We start from the raw sequence: 14,752 nt of genomic DNA, 5'->3' as shown, positions 1-14,752 counted from the left end.
ATCAACCACCAAGAATCTTCCTCAATCAGACTTCGATAACATTAAATCACAACCCTCATCACAGGCCACTCACATCGTCATCTCTATTACCTACAGAAAAATGAGACAAAATGGCAGCAACAAACCACTACATAAATGAAACCGATTACATCACCGTGGAAATAAACCATCGTCAACCGTACAACATCATTGAAAACCTCCCATTGGCCAACCCGACAATTATAACACGAAGAATTTTATTTCGATTTGACTATCAAGTATATATCTATACCTTCACCATTCAGAAGGTAGATGTACCTATAGAATAGGTACAAAACATGGTGGAAATTGTGCGTTCACGCAAAACACATCGAACAATTAAGCTAAAGCCTAAAAACGACTTGTAAAACTCAATAGATTAAAACGGTTGAAGTAATTTGAATTATTAGCACTTTAGGTCGATCGGGGCATACGAACTGAGCAAAGCGTGTAATCCAGCATGCTGTCCTCTCGCCGTATCGATTACAATGCGTCTTTTAAGGATTACAATATTTACACAGGGCTCCCCGGTCTTTGGGTTAATATGGGTGGCCCACAACAAACTGACCCGACAACACTTCTCCCTTTCAACATTCCCCTAGGTGGTCTGTACCGATAACACTATGTTCAAATTACACTTTAATCCTCCTTTCACCTTTACTTGTCGGCCTTTTTTATCATTTATATGCGGTAGGATAGGAGGCGGTGTATTGTAGTTAGCTTTTGTATGCGAGCTAAATTTGCTTATTATTCGGCTTAAATAGTTTAATAACTTTTTTCATGCTTCGTAACATTTTAAGATACCAGATTTCTCGAATTAGGTATAGGCTAATTTGGTATTCGAATCAGTTTTCGATTAAAATTCTTTCTGTTGGAAATTTTTAGAAGATGGAAATTGGTTCAGATTTTTCGTAGGGTTCTGAAATCATTTCTTCATCTGCCTGATAAACTGTAATGATTCATTTTTGAAATATTTAGATTCAAGAACTTTTAATCCGACAGCTCAACGAAAGTAAAGCTGAATCAATTTCTTTAATGAAAGAAACCATTAGAATTAATAAAAACTGAACTGCGTGAACAGTTTTTTTTTTTTAGGATCTATTTACCTACTCTTAGGTCTAATAAAATTGATGAAAAAAATGGAAAATATATTCGCGAATGTGCTACGTACAAACTCGTATCTATTACCATAAAAATATGCCCTAGTAATGTCTTATGTATTTTACTCGAACGATGAGGTGGAGGATTACTACAAGATACGGGATTATCCCTCGAATGAAAGATATAAATACATAGCCGTTGAACAAAATGGCCGCTAAAATCGGTGCACATTTGCGCAGGATTAGCAAACATATCTGCTCTCGTCGATTTATACTTACTGGTGTAATTTATTCGTAGATTTAGGTAAGTTGCGAATTTCTCACTCGAATGAACACGAATTTTAGGTCGAAAATTTCTACTGTTTAAAATAAATAATTCGAATACGGTAAGTCTCTATTAAAAGTAACCAGAATAATGGCATTGTTCCTATTATTTGATCGAACAATGTGAAAAGATTACATTTATTGTTGGTATACTTTCGTTTTCAAAAAGCAAATGTGTATAAAATGACCGTGTATCATGCGTGTGTAATCAGTATGTCAACACATTGAATAAAAACCAAAATCTTGGGTCTATCGGCTTTTTTGATGGACTTCTTTAAATATCATATTCGAACATTACAAAGCATGGTGCTCCTATAATTTAAAAAAAAAAAAAAAAAAAAAATGAAGATCTAAAAGATGTTTATAAACATACCTATCTCTGCGATTTTTTTTTGCCCAACAAAAGAGTATTTCCAAATCGCAATTCATCGAATAAAAGTCACCGAAGGTAGGACCTTAAAATACCTACCAAACAGCAAATTGAAATATCAACAATACTAAAAGTGTTAATCAAAATTCACCAACCGTATAGAAAAAAATAATTACAAGTAGGGTGCTGGTTTCAATCCTTGTTGAATGAAACTTTAATCGAGCTCAGTTTCAGATACGAAGATCGCTAACCCTATCCATACGTTACTAGCAGGATTAAATTAACATCCCCTTGCGCGGTGAAATCGTACAAAAGGATCAACATCATACTTTACAAATTAGAATTGAATATGTCAAAAAGCATAAACCGTATAAGGAAGTAATTCTTATAACAACCGAATAATAAACAAGGAGTAAGCGAACATGTGATCCTTTGTTGCTTTTAATACTCGACAGACATAATCCGGTGCACGATTTACGTCAATTATGTTTCAATTTCTTGAATTTTCTGCTGCGATGGAAAAACGTAAAGGAAGTTTTCGAGTAATGAAATCAGGATGGAATGTAATTCGCGCCTACGAAAAAAGTGTAGGCAAAATGGGAGGTAGTTGAAAAAAAATAATAAAAAATGAATTAACAACGTAAAAACGTTTTAATTTTCGAGAACATTATTAAAATATCAGTTCAAAGGCTAAAGTTTACCTTGTAAAATTTTTTGAAAAATTAAACAACCACTTCGACTCGATCGACGAAATGATCTCGAACTAAAACTTTCAAAAACGAAGCTGCATTTCACAAGAAATTGAAATACTTCGACATAGATCATTGACACAATAAAAAACAAAAATCATAAATATCACAACGTGGAAATATCTTCATTCCTTCGGTAAATTATCATTATCAGCATTCATACGTTGAAAACTGCTAGCTAAATTATCCGATGAAACTTCACCTTCGATATTTTTCATATAATCATCTAATTCATCGTCTTCAACCTCCTGGCTATATTTTTGACTCCTCTCTTCGGGACTTTCGGAATCGAAGTATTTTTCTTCTTCGTCAACATCACATTGTTTCTCATCATCGTACTCCGGATTATTATCAACCTCGCTGAAAAATATTTCAAATTAAAAATCAAATCGAAAAAATTGCATCGAATGATGAAAAAAATAATTACTTGTAGTCGAATTCATCTTTCCCATGCAAAAAGCTATGAAACATGGAAGATGTGAATTCATTAATGAGTAGGACCTTTTCTTCGTGAGAAAGTTTACATTTATTTTGGAAATTCTTCGGCTTCGTTGACGATGAATGTTTACTTTTCCAGCGTGTTTTCCCAATAGTATGATTATTTTTGTACGATTTACCCCATAGGATTAAATTATCTTTGAATTCTTTCGAAGTAGACGATTCGGATTCCATTTTTGTACATTCTTCGTCATCACTAGAATCTGGACATTCTTTACTTTGCTCTAATTCTGCTTCGAGTTGTTTCTTTTTTAGCGCAGCTACCTGATCTTGTTCGATTTGATCGAGTAAAATATGAGCAAATCTGAAAAACATAAGGAAAAGATGTGATAATCACTGACATGATGAAGAAATCAAATCGTAGATGAATTTTACTAACGCGTGCTCTTGACTTGGATCAGTTTTGGACTCCGGATCAGTTAAAAAGCCACCGAGAAGTTGATCAAACAGAAGAGGATTTCGTTTTCTCATTTCTCCAACGCTGAAGTATTCTCCTTCGGACATTAATCGTTTCATGGCTTCGAATCTTCTGTTCTTGATTTGTACCTGAACATTGCACAATGTTAGTTAATCGAGTGAAAAACAAGTAGGTACATAAATATTGTACAAACGAAAAATTACTTCAGATAGTGGTTTACACTTGCAACTTTTCAATTTATTCAGATAATACTGCACTTCGTAAGATTCATCTCCCGGATCATTGAAACAAGATAGATGTTCCATTAATAGATTATCACCGAAACGAGACAAAAACGTAGAATGGCTCTGATTCAGAACGTTCTCAGCAATCGATCTTTTTTCTGAAAAACTTAAATCTGGTTCTCCTATTTGTTGACTTTTGAAATGAACGTTCGTTTTATTGGCTAAATAATCCAACATTTGGTTTCGAATTTCGTCGGCGGAATTGCTAACTTTTGAATCAGTCGAATTATTCACTTGAAGAGGAGTATTGGAATCACCAGTACAGGACATTTCAATTGATTCTTCTTTTTCAGGAGCAGTTTCACATGGCATATCCGTTGATTCTTCTTTTTCAGTAACATTTTCCGGCGATACGGCATTTTTATCAGTCCCATCGGTATTTTGATTTTCGGCGATGTCAGTATCAACTTCCATTACAACGATGAGAATCACACAAGGGTAGTAAACGAACGTTCATAGATCGATTTCAATTTGAATTGTATTAGACTCGAGTAATATAGCATTTAAAAATTAAAAATTGCTCAATTTATTCAATTTGAGCGATATTTTTTCAAATTTTTTGATAAGGAAAAAAAATTTAAAATTGTTTTGAATTTTCACTACGATCTCTGCATTAAAACTGGATAAAAATAATTCTGTTTGACTTTGCACACTGCGTAGATGATCAGTTTGAGCGAAATCGGAATGAATCACCATCCAGTTATATTGCGTTGAAATCCATATTTTCAACCATGTGAAAAACAGCTGATTTATGTAAATAAACTTTCCGAACTATCTTATCAGCCAATGAAGATTATATAATTTAATTTCTTCATCTTGAAAATATCATAAAAATAAGATTAGAAAATAATGTTGAAGTGAAAAACGATAAAACTGTACGTGCTATAACAGCATGCAAAATTTTAAACGTCTCCAATGAATTACAACCGTCGTTATTAGCTTGTTTTAGTTCGTTCAATGCTTGTGCTCTTTATACTCATTCCTGTACTTTCTCCTGCTATGGCTCAATCTAGTAAGACTTTTTTATATTTCGGGTACGGGAGCAACCTTCTCTCGAAAAGAATTCATCTATTCAATCCATCAGCTGTTCGCCAATGTGTTGCTCGTTTAGATGTAAGTATAGCACTTATAAAATAAGCATCTTGCTTTTCCTTACATAATTTTCCTGTTTTAGAATCATCGATTAGATTTCGGCTTCGATTCGAAGCTTTGGAAAGGCAAAGTTGCAACGATAGTTCCCGATGAAACAGAACACGTTTGGGGAGCAGTATGGAGAATCAACATGGAAAATATGAAAGATCTAGATAGGTATAATACAAATCATGTTAAATAGGAATTCAAAAATTGAAATATGCAGTACTATCAACTGCTTTGCTAATTTTTCAGGCAAGAAGAAGTAGAAAGGAACATTTACAAACCGATTGAGGTTCAAGTGAAAACTGCAGATTCTGAAAACATAACTTGCAGATGTTACATGCTCGTTAATCAACCTACTAAAATCCCACCTGGCGAATCTGTACCAGTCGAAAGAAGACCTTCTATCAGCTATTTAAATGTCATTATCAATGGAGCAATTGAAAGTGGTTTACCCGATCATTATATAGAAAAATTGAAAAAAATAGAGCACAATGGAATAAAAGCAGACGAAGAGAAGATTTTCGCAGGACATACTATGAGTGTTCCCTAATTCAATTTGTTTTCCATTTTCCCCCTGATTGTTATCTAGTTAAATACCTATGTTTGAAAATAAACACTCGAGATTGAAAACGAAACATTTTCTTAAAAATGATACAACTGTACAAAAATTTAAATACTTGGCAGCGCAAATCTCAACTCTTGGACGTTCCAATTTCACTTTCACTATCCGAACTATCGACGTCTTCGTAGAATCTCGAATTATTAACTTTGATATTTATTGAAGCACCAAAGCAGTCATCCTTTTCTAGTTCAACTTCATAAACGTCTTTTTTATAAACGTATTTCTTCACTGTAGGATGCATCACAGCGTATTCCAAAGCTAACTCTGGTGTCAAATTAACCAATGAGTTATATTGTAGTTTAGAAGTATACACTTTGGAATCGCCATTGATCTGGAGGAAAAAAATGAAATCAGAGATGTACCAAATGCTGTAAAATAAGTCCAAGAATTAATCAATAAACTATACTTACGGTGATCTTGAAGGGTAAGATGTAATCTTTATCTAACTTGGGCCATTTTTGCTTCATGACATTTTCATTCCAATTAATCTCATCGCAGTCAGTTAATAAATGCCCAGGGGCTGAAGTGAAACCATGCCATAGAGTAGCAGCGAAATGAGGCGTCATTGGGGCCAACATGATGATAAAATAGGCCAAACACTTTTCGTATTCTTTACTGTATTTTCGGACTTCTCGTTTAGAATTCTGAAAAACATCGCATCTTACGTTTAAAAATGATCCAAAATGAAATAATATTTCACTTTAACTCACCCTCAAAGTATTGGTCAACGATTGTAAGTTTGTAATTGCTGCTGCTAATTGATGGGTTACTTTGTAGTTGTACGTTGTAAGACGAACGCATTTATTACGTGCCGCGATCAGTTTTTGTTCCTCGGCTTCCATATTGAATCCAGGAATTTCAGATTCTAGCGGAGTATTTCTACATTTAAGAAATTCTGTCATTGTTAACCATAATCTATGTTGCCATGTTATGACATCGGAGAATACTGCAAATTGAAACGTTATCAAAACATGAATACATTATCGAAGTTTTAAGAAATATATTTCTTACGAGAGTCGTTCCAATTGCGATGAGAAAATGGAGCTACGCTGAATAATAAAAACAGACGAGTTGTATCGACACCGTACTCATTCAGAACGTCAGAAGGTTCTACTCCATTGTGTTTTGATTTACTCATTTTTTCCCAAGATACGATCAGATCTTCGTTAGTATCTTTACAAACAGCTTTTTTACCTAAAATTTATGTTTTTTAAAACATTTTTTCCCCAATTGTTTTATCAAAATTGTAAAACTAACTCCAGATTTACACGTACCAGGCAACTTTACTTCTACTTCACTAGGTTTAAAGTATCTTCCTTCCGAGTTTTTGTATGTTAATCCTTTAACCATACCTTGACACAGAAGTCTTTGAAATGGCTCTCGATGTTTGAGTAATCCGATGGAATGCAAGAAATGACTCACGAATCGAGCGTAATATAAATGCAGAACAGCTATTCAAACAATAAAAATAAAAATGAATCAAAAATTCGAAAAGGCGACAAAATGGTGAAATGTAACGAACCATGTTCTTTTCCACCGACATAAACATCAACGGGCATCATTTGACTAGCAGTTTTTTCACTGAATGGTTCTGACGTATTATTCACCTCTGGATATCGTAAATAGTACCAACTCGAGTCTACAAAAGTATCCATTGTATCACATTCTTTAGAAGCTTTTCCGCCGCATCTAAATATAAAAATAATTAAAGATAACTTTGCAACAGTAGTAAACGAAGAAATAAGCGTTTTCATACTTCGGGCACGAGGTATTTTTCCAATCAGACTCTTCCAGTATTTTATGAAGACCTTTACCAACAGGATGATCTTTCGGAAGCGATGGTAACGTTACTGGTAGCTGATCATATGGTACAGGTTGCGGACCACAAGTTGAACAATGCACAATCGGTATCGGAGTACCCCAATACCTTTGACGAGATATTAACCAATCATTCAACTTGCTACTAACAGGGTATCCGCCAATTTGCATTTGTTGAGCTATTCTACAAATTTCATCATCGTCATAAATTCGTTCTGATGAAAATTCAGACAACTTTAAGCCCTTTTTCAGAGCGAATTCTTTATCCAAATCTATTTTGCTGGGAACTCCGACATAAACATCTCTACCGAAAGGGTACTCGACTTCGTCGGATACAAATATTGGTATTTTGGTTTTAGTGAAAGGATTGATAACGTTCAAATCTAGTTGACCATCTTTCTCTTGAGAACTTCCAGCTAAAATATCAATCATGCTGTTTGGTTTTACTACGATAAACTCTGCGAATAATATAGATTTAGGTTCGGTGACCCAGACGTTCAAGGAAGCTCCATCGGTTCGGTTTTCGATCGGTAATTCGAAAGAGTAACCGTTGCATTCGCCGATCCAGTTCTTCTGTACGTCAATTATATCTTTCCAATTCACGAGCGATTTATCGTTCAAACCATCTCGTAAGTTCCTAAGGGGGAAACATGAAATGTTAAAATCATATCGTACGAGAAAACACAACCAAAACCAAAATGTTCGTTACTTGGCAAATTTCGTAGTTCTGATGAACCACTGCTTTAAAACTTTTTTCTCAACTTTAGCTCCTGATCTCCAGGATTTCCCTTCTTCGTCAACTTGTTCTTCAGCCAATACAGTTTCATCAACAGGATCCCAATTGACCAGAGCCTGAATAAAATACCCATAATTTAACTCGATACCACAACATTTGAAAAATTTGAAGCATTTCTCGTACCTTTTTCTGATACACTAGCCCAGCTTCGTACATTTTCAAGAATATGTACTGCGTCCAACGGTAATATCTCGGATCACAGGTAGATAATTCGGAATCCCAATCGAACGTTAAATGAAGACTATCAAGATGAGATTTCATTTGACTTATGTTCTTACGAGTCCATTCATCTGGAGCTATACCACGTTCGAAAGCTGCGTTTTCAGCCGGTAAACCGAAAGCATCCCATCCTATGGGTTGATACACCTGTGAAAAAGGCATTAGAATATTTCCGACGGAATTTAAAGCATAAAGGTACCAGATTACGTACATTTTTACCATTCATTCTATGGAATCTTGCAATGGTATCTGAGATCGTGTATACTCGAACGTGACCCATGTGCAGATTACCGGAAGGGTAAGGAAACATGGATAAAACATAGAATTTATCGTTCAAATTGTTCTTGTCGAATAGATTGTCGTTTGAGAACTGTTTCTTCCAGTAACCTTCGATTTTTTTTCGAGTCTCTAGATCAAGATGATTGTTCTGAAAATGAGGTACAAGAAATGCTACAGTAGGAGGCAAGTTTTAACGGATGGAAGATGTTATACAAACCCATATTTCGGTGCTGATGGATCGGAATAGAACTGTGACCGGAGGTCGTCGTTTCATCAACGTTATAATCTGCATTGTGGAAAGTATTTTGGACATTTTGGAAATTGAAATTGAACTGCTCACGTCTTGCGAAACATATTGGAGATGCTGTGGGAGTTGAATTAGCGAACTATTTCAAGAAATTTTGTACCGGTAGATGTATGTATTATGATGATGAAATAATTTTAATTTTCAAGTTTTACTGATAATATTATCCCGTCCCACCGTTCCCCTTGAATGTATCCCAGAGCCCGGTTGAAGTTGGCCAAGTATTGGAGATTTCAATTCCAATTATTCTTGAATTTTGCTCATTACAGTGGATGAAAATTTTCCAGTGATTAATTTCATAACTTTTTTTAGTAATTAATTAAATTTATATTCCTCGTAAAGCTCCAGATTTATATTTTATGGCTCTATTCTGACTTGAACTTGGCCTTGTAGCAAAATCAGGGAACTCGAAGTCGAAGTCACATGGTTTTGTGTTTGTTGTGGTTTGTTATCAACTCGAGCGAATTGTTCAAATATGAAAATCTGAAAGAAAATGAATGTGATTTAAATTATTGAAACCTTAATTTTTCCATCATGAATTGTAATAAAATGAAAGTCCTCATGTTCCGGATGGTCCTTGCGAAGCAATCATTGCAACGAAACATCAGTAACTTGACGAAACTTTCCAGTTGCCCGGTACTTAGTTCAAATATCGTTAAAATCTGCCACAAATATTGTTCTTCCGACACTCAAAACGCTACCAAATACCTGGAAGAGTTCTCCGAAGAATTCGATACCGAATCCAGAGTCTACGACAACATCGACTTAGAGGCCATCACAGACAACGACCCGGAAAAAATCAACATTCTCAATGCACTTATAACCAAACTCGAGATGAAAAGCCAGAAAGGCCTTCCATTACCTAAGCATCTTTCTACGCAACACTGGCGTGAAATTCTCAAATTACCTTCGCTCACTCAGAAAATGAATTACTTGAAGTATATGGCGATAAAAGAAGCTCGTAAGGAAGAGCAACGCTTACTTAAACTAGAGAAACGTAAAAAATACGAACAGTTTTTAGAAGAGAAGAAGAAACACCCTAAAACGGTGTCAACGACAAACTCGCCCGTTGTTTATGGTTTAAACGGCACGTCGATATTTATGAGAGTGCGGAATTCTACGATAGATAAATTTTATAATTATAAATTACTAGAACCTTATATGAATGGTCCCGATATAGTTATCGATTGCGAATATAGCTCGTTTATGACTCCTAAAGAAATAAATAGCGCTGCTTTTCAAGTAGGAGGCGCTTGGCATATGAATAGAGCTAATGTGCATCCTTTCAACATTGTGTATACAAACCTTCAAAAAGGCAGCGTTCTCTACGAGAGGTTGAAATTAATGTACCCTCCTATCGACGTTGATCCTTCTTACTTGTTCAACTATACGCCGAAAAGTTTTCTAGATTTGTATCCTAAAGATAAATTGATCTACTTATCGCCTCATGCTGTAGAATGCATGGAGACATACGAACCTGATAAAGTTTATATTATTGGTATGGATAATTTTTTTCTTGATTCGAATACGTATACGATGCGATGAATTTTTTTGATATATTCTGCTTGTGTTTTCAGGTTGTATGGTTGATATAGCTATGCCCGAACCTTTATCTTTGGCGAAAGCAAAAAAATACGATATACGAGCTTTGAAGTTCCCTTTAGATAAATATCTTAATTGGAAAAGCGGTGGAAAAGCTTTAAACATGGATCATGTAATATCAACTTACCTGTAGTTTTATAACACTGCTGCGAGCTTTGATAATTAATTACATTACTTTTGATTTCAGTGTGTTAAAATAATGCTCGACATTAAGAACGGTAAAGATTGGAAATCAGCTTTAACAAAACATATACCACCTAGAAAACTTGAATCTGAACACCCTGAAGAGCAAAAAGATGTAAATTTTCTACAGGATGCTCGAGCTATTCGTCGTATGTTTTTGAAAAACAAAGTACACGAATTAATTGTCGATAAAGATTACAAGAAATGATCTCTTTAACATCGTATCCGAAATGTAAATTATTAATTGATGTCAGTTTTTGTAAATGAATTATCGATTTTCTCAAATAAAAACCTATTGTATTTCGTTTTCCAAAATGAAAACTACATTATTATTTACAAACTCTCAAAATATTAAGAAAATCACCACATTATTCGTAATCCGTTCGCTTTTCGGATTTTATTATATCAAAGTGTAAGGTAGCATTGTATTCTTGATGTTTTCTTAATCCAACCAACTTCAACAATTTAAACGGAGATAGCTTCTGGTATCTGTGATTTGTTTGAACCAAATTCAAAGCATCTTCCAAAGAGAACTCTGAAAGATGTTGATTCATCACGTGACCAATTTCATACAATTTGCCATCACCGAACTGAAAACCATAAAATTGATTACTGGTGAATCTTTCGCATTTGAAACGATTCAAAATTACGTAATTTCTAATTTACTCGACAATAAACTGGTAACATATAATCTGGATCAACTTTAGGCCATTTCTGCTTCAACATATTCTCATCCCAGTTAATCTCATCAACGCCACAAATCCTATCCGGAGCTGATACAAATCCTTGCCATAAAGTAGACGCAAAATGAGGCGCCAACGGTGCTAACGTGATTAAAAATGTAGCTAAACTTTTCTCGTATTCTTTACTATACTTTCGAACTTCTCGAGCTGGTTTCTAAAAATGAAATTAAAATAAGCAATTGCTCTTCGGTCAATATCCAAAGCTATTCATGATCAACTAACTCGTAGGATCATCGTTTGATTTAATAATGCGTAAGAAATTGAAGCAAAATTTCGTGTTTTTTCGTAATGATGAGTTATTTCTCCGAGACTAGAATTACGAGCTTTTCTCAAAACCAATTCTTCTTCTTGCATATTGATAACTGGTTGAGGACCTTTTAAAGGATTCGATCGAACTCTGAGGAAATCTGTTATCGTCAGCCACATTCTGTATTGCCACTTTTGAATTATAGCAAACTCTAAACGTGAAATTTTTCAATTAATATGTTTAATGGATATTTAGTAAATAAATTGAGAATGGATGAATTTCTACTTTTGGTATCCCAATCCATGCTTTCGATAGGAGAATATTCGTGTAACAGAAAAATACGAGTTGTATCAATGCCATACTGGCCAATAACGATGCTCGGTTCGATTCCATTGTAGCTCGATTTACCCATCTTTTCCCAAGTGCAAGTTAGCTCTTCGTTGGAATCTTTTGAAAATACTTTACTTCCTGTAAAAGTAAATTTATGGCACGTTATTTAATAAAATCAATAAGTGTAATTCTAGGATACCTATTTCTTGATACTTGCCTTTGAATTCAATTTCTTCCGGTTTAAAATAACGACCTCTAGAATTTTTGTACGTTTTATTCCTCACCTTTCCTTGGCATAATAAATTCGTAAAAGGTTCTCGAAAATTCGTAAGTCCGATCGAATGTAAAAAATAACTAATGAATCTGGCATAGTAAAGATGAAGATGAGCTAATGAAATTAAATCATCGATTACTCAGAGCTGTTTTTCACTCTTGAATATTTGCTAAGAAATCAATTCTTCTTACCGTGCTCTTTTCCCCCGACGTAAATATCAACTGGCAACATCTTATTAGCAATATCACTATCGAAAGGTCCAACATCATTTTTATGATCAACATATCTCAAGAAATACCAACAAGAATCGACAAACGTATCCATAGTATCAGTTTCTCTTACAGCTTTCCCACCGCATCTGAAATTGATTCAAAATAAATTACTAATCATCGTCGAACCAATTAACCCAAATACTCGTAACTTACTTTGGGCAAGAAGTATTTCTCCAGTCAGATTCCCACAACAGTTTGTTTAAATTTTTATTAATTTGACGATCTTTCGGAATAGGAGGCAAAGTAACGGGTAAATCTTCCAAAGGAACTGGTTGTGGACCACATTTTGGGCACTGAATTAATGGTATAGGTGTGCCCCAGTAACGCTGCCTCGAAATTAGCCAGTCTTTCAACTTTGAACTTACAGGATACCCTCCTATACGTAAATTTTCTGCTTTCTCGAGTATTTGACGAACGTTGAGCGAATCGTTGGAGACTTTTGACGATGAATGATTCACTTCTTCAGCGAATTGTTTATCGGATTCGTTTATAGAAGGTGCGCCCAAGTAGGTATCTCTTTCGATAGGAAAATCTATTTTGGATGTCATTCCTTCGTTATAGACATAAATAGGTAATGTACGATTATTAAATGGATTTTTTGCTTCGATATTTTCAGAACTTTGGTCATCGAGTAACGAACAAATATAACTGTCTGGTTTGATGACGATGAACTCTGCGTTTAAAAGTACAAGAGGGTCTTCAACCCAAACACTGATGTATTTCTCCATTTTGGGATGTAATATGAGATCGAAAGAGTATCCGTTGCATTTGCCAATCCAGTTTCTTTGAAACTCTGGAATACCATCCCACGTGTCTTGATCAACGTCATTCAATCCATCGTATAAGTCTCTGCAACACGAATTTGTTTCAAACCACCGGAATTCGTTTATTTAATTTTTCGATGGCTCTACTCACTTGGCAAATTTAGTTGTTCGAATAAACCACTGATTTAAAATACGTTTCTCAACTTTAACGCCAGATCTCCACGAATAACCATTTTCGTCGACTTGTTCATCGGCCAGAACTGTTTCATCAACTGGATCCCAATTCACCAAAGCCTAAACAAATTGAACAGATTTTAAGCGGTGATCAATTATAAACAAATTACAAAGGCGAAGCCACATACTTCTCTTCGATAAACTAATCCGGCTTCGTACATTTTCAAAAAAATGTACTGAGTCCAACGATAATACTCCGGATCTGAGGTATTAATCTCATGATCCCAGTCGAACGAAAATGAGAATTCTCGTAGTTGTTTTTTCATATGTTCGATATTCTGCTTCGTCCATACATTTGGAGCAATCTGACGTTCGAATGCAGCATTCTCAGCAGGTAAACCAAAGGCATCCCAACCCATGGGTTGAAAAACCTGCGCAAATCAGACAAAACCTGATGAAATTTAGGTTCGATTACCGAACAGTGACAGGGAAACCATGATGATTAGTACATTTTTCCCATTCATACGATGGTACAGAGCTAAAGCGTCACTTATGGTGTAGACTCGTACATGGCCCATGTGCAAATTACCCGATGGATATGGAAACATAGACAGAACGTAGAATTTTTCATCTAATTTGGTCTTGTCGAAGTAAGATTGTTCGGCGAATTTCTTCTTCCAATAGTTTTCCGTTTCTTTGTACAATTTGACGTCAACTTTTTTCTTCTGCAAAGTGAAAATATTCTTATCAGTGGATTCATATTTTACCGGTGACAGAAGGCGAAATCCGGCATAAAATTTATTCGATGAAGATGAGAATATATCGGGCTCACCCATATATCGTTGCTGAGTAGTCGACAAGAGCAAATACTTGGGTATTTCGTCACCAACGCTGATTTCTTTAAAATCGAAGTGGTGTTCCACAGTTTCATTTTGCTGAAATGATGACTCAATGAAAGGACAGTAGAGAGGAATAAATCCAACGAAGAACATTTCTAATTAAAGGGATACTTAGGTGAGATGAGATTCAGATTGTTTTTGTTTCAGCTCAATAAATTTATTCAAAAACATCGTGAATTTGGAGACTAAAAAATTCGAACAAAAATTTGAACCGGGGAAATTTGTTATCAGTACATCATCGTTCGGTCTAAAGCGCAAACTGAGCAGAAGAATGCTGATGAAATGAATTTTTGTTTGAAAATCGAATTAGTTTTCATTTATTTTTCTT

The 14,752-nt window shown here is 35.0% G+C and overlaps 5 protein-coding genes across 5 annotated transcripts; 2 read left to right on the top strand and 3 right to left on the bottom strand.

The window, feature by feature from the left end:
• Window positions 1–2,444: 2,444 nt before the first annotated feature.
• LOC135837892 (coiled-coil domain-containing protein 97) lies at window positions 2,445–4,354 on the bottom strand. The gene is made up of 4 exons (XM_065353322.1): window positions 3,681–4,354; window positions 3,439–3,605; window positions 2,989–3,363; window positions 2,445–2,921 (listed from the first exon to the last, which is right to left on the bottom strand). Exons 1-4 carry the CDS (start codon window positions 4,173–4,175, stop codon window positions 2,687–2,689), a joined length of 1,272 nt encoding a protein of 423 aa, XP_065209394.1. The 5' UTR covers window positions 4,176–4,354; the 3' UTR covers window positions 2,445–2,686.
• Window positions 4,355–4,534: 180 nt separating this feature from the next.
• LOC135837895 (gamma-glutamylcyclotransferase-like) lies at window positions 4,535–5,533 on the top strand. The gene is made up of 3 exons (XM_065353328.1): window positions 4,535–4,874; window positions 4,936–5,069; window positions 5,148–5,533. The coding sequence occupies exons 1-3, from the start codon at window positions 4,719–4,721 to the stop codon at window positions 5,446–5,448; spliced, it is 591 nt and encodes a 196-aa protein (XP_065209400.1). The 5' UTR covers window positions 4,535–4,718; the 3' UTR covers window positions 5,449–5,533.
• Window positions 5,522–9,113, bottom strand: LOC135837887 (probable leucine--tRNA ligase, mitochondrial). The gene is made up of 11 exons (XM_065353316.1): window positions 8,850–9,113; window positions 8,565–8,780; window positions 8,258–8,500; window positions 8,048–8,190; window positions 7,277–7,975; window positions 7,043–7,209; window positions 6,795–6,971; window positions 6,532–6,714; window positions 6,231–6,466; window positions 5,931–6,164; window positions 5,522–5,851 (listed from the first exon to the last, which is right to left on the bottom strand). The coding sequence occupies exons 1-11, from the start codon at window positions 8,943–8,945 to the stop codon at window positions 5,591–5,593; spliced, it is 2,655 nt and encodes an 884-aa protein (XP_065209388.1). The 5' UTR covers window positions 8,946–9,113; the 3' UTR covers window positions 5,522–5,590.
• Window positions 9,114–9,316: 203 nt separating this feature from the next.
• LOC135837891 (mitochondrial ribonuclease P protein 1 homolog) lies at window positions 9,317–11,042 on the top strand. Its single transcript, XM_065353321.1, has 3 exons — window positions 9,317–10,434; window positions 10,514–10,650; window positions 10,726–11,042. Exons 1-3 carry the CDS (start codon window positions 9,471–9,473, stop codon window positions 10,927–10,929), a joined length of 1,305 nt encoding a protein of 434 aa, XP_065209393.1. The 5' UTR covers window positions 9,317–9,470; the 3' UTR covers window positions 10,930–11,042.
• LOC135837888 (leucine--tRNA ligase, mitochondrial-like) lies at window positions 10,997–14,680 on the bottom strand. Its single transcript, XM_065353317.1, has 11 exons — window positions 14,358–14,680; window positions 14,035–14,250; window positions 13,714–13,956; window positions 13,503–13,645; window positions 12,741–13,436; window positions 12,507–12,673; window positions 12,255–12,429; window positions 11,997–12,175; window positions 11,687–11,922; window positions 11,388–11,618; window positions 10,997–11,311 (listed from the first exon to the last, which is right to left on the bottom strand). The coding sequence occupies exons 1-11, from the start codon at window positions 14,454–14,456 to the stop codon at window positions 11,090–11,092; spliced, it is 2,607 nt and encodes an 868-aa protein (XP_065209389.1). The 5' UTR covers window positions 14,457–14,680; the 3' UTR covers window positions 10,997–11,089.
• Window positions 14,681–14,752: the final 72 nt, after the last annotated feature.

This window comes from Planococcus citri, chromosome 2 (genome assembly GCF_950023065.1).
Source record: "Planococcus citri chromosome 2, ihPlaCitr1.1, whole genome shotgun sequence".
NCBI classification, from domain to species: Eukaryota; Metazoa; Arthropoda; class Insecta; order Hemiptera; family Pseudococcidae; genus Planococcus; species Planococcus citri.
The sequence above is the reverse complement of the archived record's forward strand: the minus strand, read 5'-3'. Positions and strand labels throughout refer to the sequence as shown.

What these genes read in the sequence shown, in the direction of transcription:
- LOC135837887 (XM_065353316.1), bottom strand. Translation starts at nt 8,945, where the DNA reads ATGTCCAAAATACTTTCCACAATGCAGATTATAACGTTGATGAAACGA. An exon ending in AGAACTACGAAATTTGCCAA is followed by an intron (nt 7,976 to 8,047) that starts GTAACGAACATT and finishes TTTCCCCCTTAG; the next exon opens with GAACTTACGAGATGGTTTGA. An exon ending in TGTCGGTGGAAAAGAACATG is followed by an intron (nt 6,972 to 7,042) that starts GTTCGTTACATT and finishes TTGTTTGAATAG; the next exon opens with CTGTTCTGCATTTATATTAC.
- LOC135837891 (XM_065353321.1), top strand. Translation starts at nt 9,471, where the DNA reads ATGAATTGTAATAAAATGAAAGTCCTCATGTTCCGGATGGTCCTTGCG. An exon ending in TGATAAAGTTTATATTATTG is followed by an intron (nt 10,435 to 10,513) that starts GTATGGATAATT and finishes TTGTGTTTTCAG; the next exon opens with GTTGTATGGTTGATATAGCT. An exon ending in AAGCTTTAAACATGGATCAT is followed by an intron (nt 10,651 to 10,725) that starts GTAATATCAACT and finishes TTTTGATTTCAG; the next exon opens with TGTGTTAAAATAATGCTCGA.
- LOC135837895 (XM_065353328.1), top strand. Translation starts at nt 4,719, where the DNA reads ATGCTTGTGCTCTTTATACTCATTCCTGTACTTTCTCCTGCTATGGCT. An exon ending in AATGTGTTGCTCGTTTAGAT is followed by an intron (nt 4,875 to 4,935) that starts GTAAGTATAGCA and finishes TTCCTGTTTTAG; the next exon opens with AATCATCGATTAGATTTCGG. An exon ending in AATATGAAAGATCTAGATAG is followed by an intron (nt 5,070 to 5,147) that starts GTATAATACAAA and finishes CTAATTTTTCAG; the next exon opens with GCAAGAAGAAGTAGAAAGGA.
- LOC135837888 (XM_065353317.1), bottom strand. Translation starts at nt 14,456, where the DNA reads ATGAAACTGTGGAACACCACTTCGATTTTAAAGAAATCAGCGTTGGTG. An exon ending in CGAACAACTAAATTTGCCAA is followed by an intron (nt 13,437 to 13,502) that starts GTGAGTAGAGCC and finishes TTCGTGTTGCAG; the next exon opens with AGACTTATACGATGGATTGA. An exon ending in CGTCGGGGGAAAAGAGCACG is followed by an intron (nt 12,430 to 12,506) that starts GTAAGAAGAATT and finishes TAATTTCATTAG; the next exon opens with CTCATCTTCATCTTTACTAT.
- LOC135837892 (XM_065353322.1), bottom strand. Translation starts at nt 4,175, where the DNA reads ATGGAAGTTGATACTGACATCGCCGAAAATCAAAATACCGATGGGACT. An exon ending in GATCCAAGTCAAGAGCACGC is followed by an intron (nt 3,364 to 3,438) that starts GTTAGTAAAATT and finishes TATGTTTTTCAG; the next exon opens with ATTTGCTCATATTTTACTCG. An exon ending in AAAGATGAATTCGACTACAA is followed by an intron (nt 2,922 to 2,988) that starts GTAATTATTTTT and finishes AATATTTTTCAG; the next exon opens with CGAGGTTGATAATAATCCGG.